The sequence below is a fragment of the Oncorhynchus nerka genome, linkage group LG22 (genome assembly GCF_034236695.1).
Source record: "Oncorhynchus nerka isolate Pitt River linkage group LG22, Oner_Uvic_2.0, whole genome shotgun sequence".
Taxonomy (NCBI): Eukaryota; Metazoa; Chordata; class Actinopteri; order Salmoniformes; family Salmonidae; genus Oncorhynchus; species Oncorhynchus nerka.
In genome coordinates this window covers 69,726,362-69,741,007 of record NC_088417.1, presented here as the reverse complement: position 1 = coordinate 69,741,007, position 14,646 = coordinate 69,726,362, and the positions used below count along the sequence as shown (strand labels likewise).

At 43.2% G+C, this 14,646-nt stretch overlaps 1 protein-coding gene across 1 annotated transcript in view; it reads left to right on the top strand.

The window, feature by feature from the left end:
- Positions 1-14,646, top strand: part of LOC115105567 (uncharacterized) — a 23,889-nt gene extending 9,243 nt beyond the window's left edge. Inside the window, exons 3-12 of the mRNA XM_029627750.2 lie at positions 2,767-2,877; positions 3,050-3,098; positions 3,354-5,167; positions 5,400-5,433; positions 5,573-7,383; positions 7,535-7,583; positions 7,799-9,606; positions 13,965-14,007; positions 14,463-14,499; positions 14,617-14,646. Coding sequence (XP_029483610.2) covers positions 2,767-2,877; positions 3,050-3,098; positions 3,354-5,167; positions 5,400-5,433; positions 5,573-7,383; positions 7,535-7,583; positions 7,799-9,606; positions 13,965-13,970 — 5,682 coding nt within the window. The 3' untranslated portion in view covers positions 13,971-14,007; positions 14,463-14,499; positions 14,617-14,646. The remainder of the gene's footprint in view (positions 1-2,766; positions 2,878-3,049; positions 3,099-3,353; positions 5,168-5,399; positions 5,434-5,572; positions 7,384-7,534; positions 7,584-7,798; positions 9,607-13,964; positions 14,008-14,462; positions 14,500-14,616) is intronic.

Sequence of the window (14,646 nt, the reverse complement as noted above, 5' to 3'; positions counted from 1 at the left end):
AGACAAAATGAGAGAGAAAAAATCCAGAAAATCACATTGTAGGATTTTTAATACATTTATTTGCAAATGATGGTGGAAAATAAGTATTTGGTCAATTACAAAAGTTTATCTCAATACTTTGTTATATACCCTTTGTTGGCAATGACAGAGGTCAAATGTTTTCTGTAAGTCTTCACAAGGTTTTCACACACTGTTGCTGGTATTTTGGCCCATTCCTCCATGCAGATCTCCTCTAGGGCAGTGATGTTTTGGGCCTGTTGCTGGGCAACACAGACTTTCAACTCCCTCCAAAGATGTTCTATGCGGTTGAGATCTGGAGACTGACTAGGCCACTCCAGGACCTTGAAATGCTTCTTACGAAGCCACACCTTCGTTGCCCGGGCGGTGTGTTTTGGATCATTGTCATGCTGAAAGACCCAGACACGTTTCATCTTCAATGCCCTTGCTGATGGAAGGAGGTTTTCACTCAAAATCTCACGATACATGGCCCCATTCATTCTTTCCTTTACACGGATCAGTCGTCCTGGTCCCTTTGCAGAAAAACAGCCCCATGTTTCCACCCCCATGTTTCACAGTAGGTATGGTGTGCAACTCAGCATTCTTTGTCCTCCAAACACGACGAGTTGAGTTTTTACCAAAAAGTTATATTTTGGTTTCATCTGACCATATGACATTCTCCCCATCTTCTTCTGGATCATCCAAATGCTCTCTAGCAAACCTCAGACGGGCCTGGACATGTACTGGCTTAACCAGGGGGACACGTCTGGCACTGCAGGATTTGAGTCCCTGGCGGCGTAGTGAGTTACTGATGGTAGGCTTTGTTACTTTTGTCCCAGCTCTCTGCAGGTCATTTACTAGGTCCCCTGTGTGGTTCTGGGATTTTTGCTCACCGTTCTTGTGATCATTTTGACCCCACGGGGTGAGATCTTGCGTGGAGCCCCAGATCGAGGGAGATTATCAGTGGTCTTGTATGTCTTCCATTTCCTAATAATTGCTCCCACAGTTGATTTCTTCAAACCAAGCTGCTTACCTATTGCAGATTCAGTCTTCCCAGCCTGGTGCAGGTCTACAATTTTGTTTCTGGTGTCCTTTGACAGCTCTTTGGTCTTGGCCATAGTGGAGTTTGGAGTGTGACTGTTTGAGGTTGTGGACAAGTGTCTTTTATACTGATAACAAGTTCAAACAGGTGCCATTAATACAGGTAACGAGTTGAGGACAGAGGAGCCTCTTAAAGAAGAAGTTACAGGTCTGTGAGAGCCAGAAATCTTGCTTGTTTGTAGGTGACCAAATACTTATTTTCCACCATAATTTGCAAATAAATTCATAAAAAATCCTACAATGTGATTTTCTGGAGAGAAAAAATCTCATTTTATCTGTCATAGTTGAAGTGTACCTATGATGAAAATTACAGGCCTCTCTCATCTTTTAAAGTGGGAGAACTTGCACAATTGGTGGCTGACTAAATACTTTTTTGCCCCACTGTATGAGGTCCCACAGTTGACCGTGCGTGTCAGAGCAAAAACCAAGCCATGAGGTTGAAGGAATTGTGTTGAGGCACAGATCTGGGGAAGGCTACCAAAAACTTCTGCTTCATTGATGGTCCCCAAGAACACTGGCCTCCATCATTCTGAAATGGAACAAGATTGGAACCACCAAGACTCTTCCTAGAGCTGGCTTCCCGGCCAAACTGAGCAATCAGGGGAGAAGGGCCTTGGTCAGGGAGGTGACCAAGAACCTGATGGTCACTCTGACAGCTCCAGAGTTCCTCTGTGGAGATGGTTGTCCTTCTGGAAGATTCTCCCATCTCTGCAGCACTCCACCAATCAGGCATTTTACCGCAGTAGAGGGCACATGTCAGGAACATCTCTGGAGAGACCTGAAAATAGCTGTGCAGCGACGCTCCCCATCTAACCTGACAGAGCTTGAGAGGATCTGCACAGTAATGGGAGAAACTCCCCAAATACAGGTTTGCCAAGCTTGTTGCGTCATACCCAAGAAGACTCGTGGCTGTAACCGCTGCCCAAGGTGCTTCAACAAAGCACTGAGTAAAGGGTTTGAATTCTTATGTAAATGTGATATTTCAGTTTTTTTATTCTTAAGAAATGTGCAGCATTTAAAAATAAAAAATAAATCTGTTTTTGATTTGTTATTATGGGGTATTTTGTGTGGATTGATGAGGGGGAAAAACTATTGAATCCATTTTCGAATTCGGCTGTAACGTAACAAAATGTGGAAAAAGTTGAGGGGTCCATTAACTTTCCAAACGCACTGTATATTGCAAAAAAAACATAAATTTTACGTTTTCAGTCAGTTATATTGTTCAGGAATAGGGCGGAGTCTTGAGTTACAGATGACCTGTTCAGGTGATGACTCATCTATGCATTAGCAAATCGACCCATTGACCGGGTTTGGGATGTAGGCTATGTCATACTATGGCTGACCCTGTAAAACGACAAATTTCACTGCACCTTGTATTATGTACATTGCTCTCGGAATAAAATATCTTGCACACTAGAAATAATGTCTTGTCACATGCTTAGGGGAATCAAAAACTATTGTAGAATAGGTTTCCCACATACTGTGTGACGTGATGTGTAAGTCATATAGACTTGTTGGGACTAGCTTAATCATAATGCACTAGGTCTATCTGAAGACCACTAGTAGGTCTGTATTAGAAGGTCATGCTTCTCCCTGTAGGTTCTTACTCAGGCATGCAAAAAGAGTGGCATTGAAATTGTTATAATTATTTGCTTGTTTCTTTTCCAGAGCACTTTAAGAACATCCTTGAAAGAGGGTGCTATTCCAACCAGATTTGATTTTACAAGCCATTTGAACAATCCATCAGGCCACAACCGGAATAAAAGAATAAGAGAACCTGTAAGTATTGTCACGTTTAAAACACACAAGTGGTTTAAAGTGTCCCTTATAAGGTCATGACCCTGAATGTTGTACCCAATATAGTCATCCTAACCTGATCTCAGTAAGTGTATAATCTGATACTATTGCATTAATTCTAGTTTACATCTAAGTATGTCTTTAATCCATTTAGGCTGAGGCAGAGCTTGCATCCTTGAAGAAAGCAAAAGGGGATTGGTTTGGTAAATCTATTTCTTCTCATTTGTTGTTTGTTTTACCATAAGAATCAAATATTTCCATATTTGGCCACTCGCTGCAAAATTATATCTATTTTCCTACCAGAAATGACGTGTAATTGGGTAGCAACTAGTAGTGCATAGTAATGTGGTCTGTATTGTCATAGGCTTTATGTTAAGTTAGGAAAGTCCACCTTTTGATAGGGTATTTGTAGAAACACTTTTTTCAATTTCTTGTCCATGTTTTCTCCTTTACTACAGAAGATGATGCTCCATCTGAGGTGAAAGATAAGCCAGGAGAGAATAGCGCAACATGTGATTTACAGCAAGAGGAACAAAAGAGAGAGGATGTCGCTAACTCCAAAGCAAAGGAAATCCTTAAAGTCTACTTTAAGGAAACCCTTGCCTTCACTGGATTCAGCATAGGGAACGATGCAAACCCCAACACAGATGAACCGATGGGAGACCACAGAGGACAACAGTCTCTCAATCCCATCTGTGTTGAAAAAATCGACCAGAAAGAAGTCCTCCAGTTCAGCGAGGACCTCATGCGGGAGGAGATCCGGAACAGTTTGAGGTTGGCACGCTTTTTCTCCATCCTGCTTCAAGATGTAACAAACATCGAGGGAAAAGATCAGATCCCAGTTTTCATCAGGTCCGTCACTGTGGCAGGGTTCCCCCAGAAACACCTCATGGGTTTCCTGCCCTGTTATGCAGATGCTGAGGGCCTGTTTTACATGCTGCTCTCAGAAATTCGGAATAAGTGGGGGCTGCGGATGGAGCATTGTCGAGGACTTACCTACCTGACCACAGGTGGTTTATGTCAGAAAATGAAGGATCTCACCAGCAGGATTCTGCAGGAGTTTCCTCAGGTAGTGCTAGCACCTAGTGACCCATATGCCTTTAACATGTGGCTAATCCGCTCGATGCCCATACCTTATATCCAGAAGGTTGTGAACACAGTGGAGGAGGTCGCCAAAATAATTAGAGGATCCCCAGATCTTTGGGAAAGACTGGAGGTGAAAATCAAGTCTTCATACAGCCACCTTAAAGGTGAAGTGGACAGGATCATAGAGGCTTCCCAGAACACCTGGGAGTATGGTGTTGATGCCTTCCAGACCATGTTGGACATTCTTGAACCATTCCTCGCCTGCATCAACGAGGTGTGCTCGGCTGCGAACGCAGACACCGCTACTTGTGAGCAGATGGCCAAACTCAAGCCAATCCTGAAGAACTTCAATTTCATTATCACCCTGGTTGTTCTGAAGAATACCCTCTGTTGCGTGAGTATCCTCAACCCGAGTCTCAGGGGAGCCATCAGCATCAGCAGCACCTTGCAGTACACAATCTCCAACGCCTTAAAGCTGGTCAACAAACATCTGCAGGAGATCGCAATATTCCACAGGAAGTGGTTTTCTGATGCAGTGGGCAGGGCTAAGAAGCTGGGAGTGGAGGTTGCTAGGCCGGATGAGAACTCGCCTGAGACTGGCGAGGCAGTTGCAACTGAAACCCCTCTGGAGGATTTCTACAGAGAGACTCTGAGCAGGCAGATCTTACAGTACCTTGTTGCGGAGGTAAAGCGGGTGTTCAGCACGGAGATGGTACGGATTCTGAGATGGCTCTCATTGGTGCCGTCTTACATGGCTGACCACAATTTCAGTATCCGCAGGGATAAAGTGGCGGACGCAAACTTGAACAACCTCGCTCGGCCCGACACGTTTTACGATGAGCTTGGTTGCTGGGAGGTGAAGTGGAGACATGCTAGCAAGCGGAGGATCCTGCCCACAACAGTGTTTGCAACATTGAAAATCCCAGACATTGCATTTTACCCAAATGTGCAGAGCCTGCTGAGAGTTTTGGGCACCATCCCCTGTGTGAACGCAGAGGCAGACGTGTATGGGCAGTACAACATGGTGCTGGAGCGGTACCAGTCTTACCTGAAAGCCACACCGGAGGATAAGAGACTGTGCAACATGGCATTTGTCTATGTCAATCAAGACGTGCACTTCAATGTGGAAGACATGGTTGAGTCCTATGTGGAGAAGCATATTGACATATTGCAGTTTTTGCATATGGTAAGTTTATTTAAATATAACAGTTATTGTGTTCTTGTTGTTTTTAAAGTCTTTGCGCTGCAATCAAATAAACTGAAGATTTCAAATAATTTGAAAAACTAAACAAAATTAAAGTACTGTAAGTGGATGTTGGATATTTCTTAACTTGTTTTCTTACTAATATTTGCATTTGTAGGTTTCAGTTACTGAACAAAAGCGTTATTTTGCTAATGCTTTTATTTTCTGTTCATAGGATGATGAGGTAATAGAGATGCAGCCTGACGCTGGTAAGGAAGTACAATTATTAATATAATAATTGTATAATATTTATTGCAGTATTGTGTAAATATCAAAATATTTGCATTAATACCTATGTTTTTATTAATTATTCCTTCTTGGCTCATGCTCTTCACTGCTTTATTTCAGAACCTGTCTCTGAGAATGATGGGAATCACACTCTAAAAGAGAATGTACAAGAAACACAAGAAGAACCACAGGACATACCCTCTGAGATGGAGACCGAGAGAGTGGGGCAACCGAAACTCCCAGCCACAGAAACTAATAAGGAGGCACTCAAATCTGCTCTGCAGGTTGCTGTGACAGCTGCATATAACAGCCAGAGCAGACAGCCTGGTGAGGCCTCTGCTGAACAGGATGGCGAGGTGGAAGACTCATTGAAGTATGTGTCGAAGTCTGAGATGGAAGAAGTTCTCAGAGTATGCGAGGATGCTGTCAGGGAGGGAATTCTTGTGGAGGTGGGCACTTCCTTTTTTTCTCTGTTCATCGACCGAGTTGTGAAGTTAGGGGAGAAAAAACATCTTCCTCTCTTCCTCAGGTTTGTGGACAGTTTTGATGTCATGCGATTGGAGCTCATGGGATTTCTGGATGTGGATCTTGACTGTGATGCCATGTCAGAGCGCATATTGGAAATTGTCACCAAAGAGTGGCATCTCGATTTGTGTTACTGCAGAGGTCAGGCCTACCTAGGATCTGGTGATGTCTCCTACAAGCTGAAAGCATTTGCCTGCAAAATCCAAGAAAAGTACCCCCTTGCAATATGCACACACTGCTCTTGTTACTCATTTAACATATGGTGGTCAAAATCCACCCCTGTGTCATCAGTCAAGCGGGCCCTGGATGTTTTTGAAGAGGTTTTGATGTTTTTTGGGAGCATGCCTATGCTTGAGAAACAACTGGATCATGTCATTGCATTTGGTCTTAGGGAAAGCTATGAAAAGGTTCAAGAATTGCAGGGGAAGTTCTGTACCGTCTGGCAGGAGAAGCATGATTCCTATGAAGTTTTTGTGCAGATGCTGGAGCCCCTTGTCGAATGTTTGGAGAAAATCAAGAGCAACCCACAGAGGTGGAAATCCTCATTCTCTCTAAAAGCTGGAGCACTGCTGCGTTTGATAAGGGACTTTGATTTTATTGTGCCCATGGTAGCCCTGAAGAACACCTCGTCCTTCACCAGGGAACTGAGTGCAGGACTCCAGAAGGATCATTTCAGCGCAGCATCCCAACTCTGCCAGATCAGTGGTATAGTGGCTACTCTTAACAGGGTCAAAACAAACATCAAAGTATTTCACCAGAATTGGTTTGATGAAGCTTGTGCGCTCGCCCAGAGTCTAGGTGTGCAGATAAAAGTGCCTGATAATTCCTCTGCGTCCAGGGATAGCATGATGAAACCAGCTCTGTATTACAAAGATGCACTAAGTGTGCCCCTAGTGGACAACCTCACCAATGCTGTTAAGGATCATTTCTCTGAGGACCACAAGGAGGCCCTAAACTTCCTCTCCCTGGTTCCCTGCTCTGTGACTGTGAGTTACATGTTTGAGATCCTGAGGTCAAAGCCTCCTCTCTACGCCAGTGATCTGCCTGACTCCGACAACTTCTTCACCGAGTTGTGCTGCTGGAGGGTGAAGTGGAAGACCAAAGTTGCATCCGTGACCATCCCAGACACCATCTTTCAGACTCTCCGTCTGCCACTCATGCAGTACTTTGGGAACATCAACACACTGCTGAGGATCATGTCTGTGCTACCCAGCACAGTACTGGAGAACTGTGGGGAAGTGATGCGCCACAAGATGTTTCAGGAATACCTGAGGAACACCAGCCCCAAGGACAGGTCCCCATGTCTGGCCATGCTGCAGGTGGGAACCAACTTCAGCAGAGATCTGGACCGGATGGTGACTAAGTGCTTGAAGGTCACTCCCCAGGCTTTAGAGGGCATCTGCTTGGTAAGTTTTCGCTGTTGAAATAAATGTCCATGATTATTACTTTGTCTAATACGTTAAACCTATGTAGTCTTTCAGAGCAGCCTATACTGAAATGTTGTCATTTTAAAATAAATGATTTCCTTTTAATGTCTTTTTATTTTATGTTTTTTAGGATAAAGAATCCAAAAGTCTGATGAAGAACTCTGAAGCCAACATGGAAGGTATGTTATAGAAAATATTTGTTACAATGAATCCCCATGTGACTATGTAATTGTAAGGTACTAAATATGTAATAACACTTACCATTTAGTATGTCGGTAATATGGATGGACCTAGGTTTTGTCAAGTGACTAAATAAATTAACTCTCTCTGATAGAAAATTATAGAACTTGAACTGAGTAAATTGAATTCAATAATTTACCTTTTATATTTTCAGTCGATCTTGGCAAAGATACAACAGAGGACCTTGAGAATCAGTCTTCTGACAAGAAAGAGAACCAGGAAATGAAAGCGGTGGATGAGAATGGGCACACTGGAGATAATCGACAGAGTTTGGAAATGGTTTTCAGACTGGCTGCACGTCTAGGGAAAAAGAAGTGCCAGCTCTCCGAACTCTCCAAAGAAGATCAAGTCCTTCTCATCCAGGATCTCGGCCTGTGCCACTGGTTTGGAAGAGATGGCAAGTTCACGCTTAACGTAGGAGAGGAGGAAATGGTAGAGCTTCTCACAAAATCCATCAGGGAAGTCATACTCTTAGAAATACAGGAGTCCCCCTTCTTTTCTCTTATCACAGATAAACCTGTTGTAATTGCTAATAAGAGCTATCTGCCTGTCTTTGTCAGATATGTTGGGGAATGCGCCCCCAAGGTAGAGCTCATTGGTTTTTTGCGATTTTTTGAAACCTGTGACGTTGATGTTCAAGTCAAGAACCTTTCAGCAACTATAACCGAAGATTGGGGATTGCCGATGAGTCAGTGTCGTGGACAAGCATTCATGCGCATGGGCTCAGGTTGTCACAGCCTGAAGAAGATGTCTTTGGAGTTCCTCGAGAGCTATCCTCTGTCTGTCATCACACCCAGTGAGTCTTGTGGTCTTGCCTGTTGGCTAGCAGGAAGTGTACACTGCCCACCTGTCACAAAGATGCTGGGAATTGTGGAAGATCTTCTACTGTTCTTTGACCAGTCACCTGGACTGGAGGCAGAGCTAGCACAGGCCGTGGATGGGTTACTGAATACACCTCGGGAGGCCTTGGAGGAGATTCCAGAAACCTGTTGCTCCAGGTGGAAGAAGAGGGAGGACTTTTTTGATCTCCTAGTCGACACATTGGAGGGAGTCTTGAGTTGCCTGGATTCAGTTAGTTCCAGCGCCACGGGCACTATGTCGCTACATGCACAGGTCCTCGCCACTGCTTTGAGAGAGATGGATTTTATCGTCACACTTGTGATCCTGAAGAACGCATGTTCTCCTCTTCGAAACTGCAGCACTGTTTTCCGCTGTGGTAACCCTGCTGACATCATCTGTGAGGTGGAGAAGATCGTACCAATCATAGAGACACTGAACAAGATGTTGGAGAACATAAGCACTGTACACACACCTTGGTTTGAAGAGGCATTCCAACTAGCATCCAAGGTGGCCCCTCAGCAAGTAGGTTTCCCAGAGGAAGCTAACTCTTATGAGTCTCCAGAGGTGTACTACAGGGACAACTTTAGTGTTCCTGTACTGCGCTGCCTCATTGACGAAATGAAGTACAACTTCTCCGACAGTCATTTGAAAGCCTTGAAGCTCCTGTCTCTTCTTCCCACCTGCAATCCACAGCCCATTTCAGAGCCAATCCGCGCAGAGTCCACAGACAAGCTATACAGTCTCTACCTGTCTGACCTCCCTGATCCTGACACAGTAGAGCAGGATATCAGTAACTGGGCCACAGTGTGGAAAGAGAAATATCAGGACATGTCACCACCAGCTTCTATCTCTGAGATACTGCTTCACCCAGAATCTCAAAGCCATCCCACAGTGACAATGCTGCTCAGACTGGTGGCTGTTCTACCGAGCGTCAGTATGGAGTGGGACCTGATGAAGACCACCCTGAACTCCATGAGGGCTCTGCTGAAGAACACTGTCTGCAAGGGCAGCAAAACCGACACCGTGATGCTTCTCATGCATTACCCAACTGTTCAAAGACTAAGGGAGGTCATTGAGAAGTGCATCGAAGTTGACCCAGAAAGCATCCCATGTCTTGAGCAGGTAAATTAAAAGCCATACTCATTCTAGCATTCCAAAGCAGATGTTTTAAGGACTGATTTTATTGATACACTGGTTTTTGTCTGCATAGAAAAGTCTTGGACGGGCCGCTTAACTGTTTTTTTTTTCTCGGGCCGCCTATGTCCAAACGGTAAAAAAAATAAATATATATATATATATATACAGTCAATCTTGGACACACCTACTCATTCCATTTTTTCTTTATTTTTAATATTTTCTACATTGTAGAATACTAGTGAAGAGATCAAAACTATGAAATAACACACATGGAATCATGTAGTAACCAAAAAAGTATTAAACAAATCAAAATATTTTATATTTGAGATTCTTCAAAGTAGCCACCCTTTGCCTTGATGACAGCTTTGCACACTCTTGGCATTCTCTCAACCAGCTTCATGAGGTAGTCACCTGGAATGCATTTCAATTAACAGGTGTGAATTTCTTTCCTAAATTCATTTGAGCCAATCCGTTGTGTTGTGACAAGGTAGGGGTGGAATACAGAAGATAGCCCTATTTGGTAAAAGACCAAGTCCATATTATGGCAAGAACAGCTCAAATAAGCAAAAAGAAACAACATTCCATCATTACTTTCAGACATGAAGGTCAGTAAATCCTGAAAATGCCAAGAACTTTGAAAGTTTCAAGTGCAGTTGCAAAAACCATCAAGCGCTATGATGAAACTGGCTCTCATGAGGACCGCCACAGGAAAGGAAGACCCAGAGTTACCTCTGCTGCAGAGGATATGTTCGTAAGTTACCAGCCTCAAAAATTGCAGCCCAAATAAATGCTTCACAGAGTTCAAGTAACAGATACATCTCCACATCAACTGTTCAGAGGAGACTGTGAATCAGGCCTTCTTGGTCGAATTGCTGCAACGAAACCACTACTAAAGGACACCAATAAGAAGACCAAGAAACACGAGCAATGGACACTAGACCGGTGGAAATCTGTCCTTTGGTCTGGTCTGATGAGTCCAAATGTGAGATTTTTACTTCTAACTGCTGTGTCTTTGTGAGATTAGGTGAACGGATAATCTCTGCGTGTGTGGTTCCCACCGTGAAGCATGGAGGAGGTGGTGTGATGGTGTGGGGTTGCTTTGCTGGTGACACTGTCAGTGATTTTATTTAGAATTCAAGGCACACTTAACCAGCATTGCTACCACAGCATTCTGCAGCGAGTCCCGCTAAGCGTGAACCAGATGGGATATCATTTGTTTTTCAACAGGACAATGATCCAACACACCTCCAGGCTGTGTAAGGGCTATTTGACCAAGAAGGAGAGTGATGGAGTGCTGTATCATATGACCTGACCTCAAGCCAATTGAGATGGTTTGGGATGAGTCGGGCCGCAGAGTGAAGGAAAAGCAGCCAACAAGTGCTCAGCGTATGTGGGAACTCCTTCAAGACTGTTGAAAAGCATTTCAGTTGAAGCTGGTTGAGAGAATGCCAGGCGTGTGCAAAGGGTGGCTACTTTGAAGAATAGTTTCACTTTTGTGGTTTCTACATGATGTACTATTTCATAGTGTTGATGTCTTCACTATTATTCTACAATGTAGAAAATAGTAAAAAATAAATAAAAACCCTGTAATGAGTGAGTGTCCAAACTTTTGATATATACAGTGAGCACCATAATTCATTGGACAGTGATCTTTTTTGTTGTTATTTTGGTTCTGTACTCTAGCACTTTGAGTTTGAATGGATACAATGACAATTGGGGTGAAGTGCAGACCGTCAGCTTTAATTTGAGGGTATTTTCATACATATCGGATGAACCATTTAGAAATCATAGAAGCTTGTATACATAGTCCCCCCCCCCCCCATTTTCGGGCATCAAAAAGCATTGGACAGTTTAACATAGTGTAGAATAAAGTATTCATTGTTAATATTTGGTCGCATATCCTTTGCATGCAATGACTGCTTGAAGTATGCGATGCATCGACATCACCAGATGCCGGGTATCTTCCCTGGTGATGCTCTGCCAGGCCTGTACTGCAGCCATCTTCAGTTCCTGGGACTTATTGCCTTCAGTCTCCTCTTCAGCATGTAAAATGCATGTTCAATTGGATTCAGATCCGCTGATTGACTCGGCCAGTCAAGGATTTTCCACTTTTTGGCCATCAAATACCCCTTTGTTGCTCTAGCAGTATGTTTAGGGTCATTGTCTTGTTGCACGATGAAGTGCCGTCCAATGAGTTTGGAGGCTAAAGAGAGAGCACAGTGGTCTTCCTCAGTCTACCGGATCTTTTGACATAATTGAGTTCACCGGTTGTTGTTTTTTCTTGTTAATGATGAACCAAACTGTTGACTTGGGCCCAGGGTTTTTGCAATGTTCCTGATTGATTGATTTTCATTTCTGAGCCCTATTACGGCCAGCTTCATTTGCATCGACACTGCTGTCTTCCTCATGTTGTCAAACCCCAACAACAACCTCAAAAGGCAATAGCAAAGTCTATAATCAATACTATTCGTCAACAGCTCATTCACTAACAACAAAAATGAATACACCTGCCTAACACACATCTGTGAAGCCAATTCAACAAATACTTGTAGTACCTTAAAATGGGGGGACCATGTACAAAAGGTGCTGTCATTTCTAAACAGTTCAGCCGATATGTATGAAAATACCCTTCAATTAAAGCCGACAGTCTGCACTTCATTGTCATTGTATCCTTTCAAACTCAGTGCTAGAGTACAGAACCAAAATAACACAAAAAAGAATCACTGTCCAATGAATTATGGTGCTCTGTGTGTATATATATATACACACACACACACACAGTGGGGCAAAAAGGTTTAGTCATCCACCAATTGCGAAAGTTCTCCCACTTAAAATAATGAGAGAGGCCTGTAGTTTTCATCATAGGGACACTTCAACTATGACAGACAAAATGAGAAGAAATAAATCCAGAAAATCACACTAGGATTTTTAATTGATTTATTTGCAAATTATGGTGGAAAATAAATATTTGGTCAACAACAAGTTTATCTCAATACTTTGTTATATACCCTTTGTTGGCAATGACAGAGGTCAAACGTTTTCTGTATGTCTTCACAAGGTTTTCACACACTGTTGCTGGTATTTTGGCCCATTCCTCCAAGAAGACCCCATCTAGAGCAGTGATGTTTTGGGGCTGTTGCTGGGCAACATGGACTTTCAACTCCCTCCAAAGATTTTCTATGGGGTTGAGACTGGCTAGGCCACTCCAGGACCTTGAAATGCTTCTTACGAAGCCACTCCTTCGTTGCCGGGCGGTGTGTTTGGGATCATTGTCATGCTGAAAGACCCAGCCACGTTTCATCTTCAATGCCCTTGCTGATGGAAGGAAGTTTTCACTCAAAATCTCACGATACATGGCCCCATTCATTCTTTCCTTTACACGGATCAGTCGTCCTGGTCCCTTTGCAGAAAAACAGATGATGTTTCCACCCCCATGCTTCACAGTAGGTATGGTGTTCTTTGTCCTCCAAACACGACGAGTTGAGTTTTTACCAAAAAGTTATATTTTGGTTTCATCTGACCATATGACATTCTCCCCATCTTCTTCTGGATCATCCAAATGCTCTCTAGCAAACTTCAGACGGGCCTGGACATGTACTGGCTTAAGCAGGGGGACACGTCTGGCACTGCAGGATTTGAGTCCCTGGCGGCGTAGTGTGTTACTGATGGTAGGCTTTGTTACTTTGGTCCCAGCTCTCTGCAGGTCATTCACTAGGTCCCCCCCATGTGGTTCTGGGATTTTTGCTCACCGTTCTTGTGATCATTTTGACCCCGCTGGGTGAGATCTTGCGTGGAGCCCCAGATCGAGGGAGATTATCAGTGGTCTTGTATGTCTTCCATTTCCTAATAATTGCTCCCACAGTTGATTTCTTCAAACCAAGCTGCTTACCTATTGCAGATTCAGTCTTCCCAGCCTGGTGCAGGTCTACAATTTTGTTTCTGGTGTCCTTTGACAGCTCTTTGGTCTTGGCCATAGTAGAGTTTGGAGTGTGACTGTTTGAGGTTGTGGACAAGTGTATTTTATACTGATAACAAGTTCAAACAGGTGCCATTAATAGAGGTAACGAGTGGTGGACAGAGGAGCCTCTTAAAGAAGAAGTTACAGGTCTGTGAGAGCCAGAACCATTTTTTTCTTCTCATTTTGTCTGTCATAGTTGAAGTGTACTTATGATGAAATTTACAGGCCTCATCTTTTTAAGTGGGAGAACTTGCACAATTGGTGGCTGACTAAATACTTTTTTCCCCCACTGTATATATATCTATCTCACACACACACACAAAACATTTGTTTTTCTTTGGGGTGGGGGGTGATTAATTATTTTTTGTGTAAAATTAAACCACAGATATAAAGTATGTAGAAACGATAATGGACCTGTACATTTTGAAGTAAGTTCATCTTTGAGAACAAATCACCAAAATAAAAGCATGACAGTCAGGGGGAATCTAAATTTGAACTCCGGAGTATTTGTCATGGGGCCCCCATAGATTTAGTTTTGTTTGAATCTCTTTTTTTGTGGAATTGCATGTCATTTGCTTTAAAACGGCTACATTTTCTCACTGAGGCCAACAGGAGGGCCTCCTAAAATTTACGGTCATCGACCACACCATTTGCCAAGGCCCATGGCCACGCCACCACCTAAGCCCCATTTTGATCCAGAAAATGCCTGGTATAGATATGCATACAATTATTTTATTCATGAATTGTCCATTTTACAAACAGACAGATAATAACAGTAAACAATACAGCAAGATCACCCCCCCTATCCCCTGGCAAAGGATGCATTGTCATGCATAGCAAATAAATGTGTTTTAAATGTACTCAATTCTGTTATGTAATTTAGGTGAAGAAACAAATGAAAGGTCTGAAGCTGGAAAGTGGTAAGTGAATGTTTAAATCATGAAGATTCATCATGACATTCTACATGAACCATGTAATAGTAGAGTGAAAATAAAGGCAAGAGGGGTGTTTATTTAACTGTGTGTGTGTGTGTTTAGATTTCAGAGCTTTTGATGTAAACCCTGATG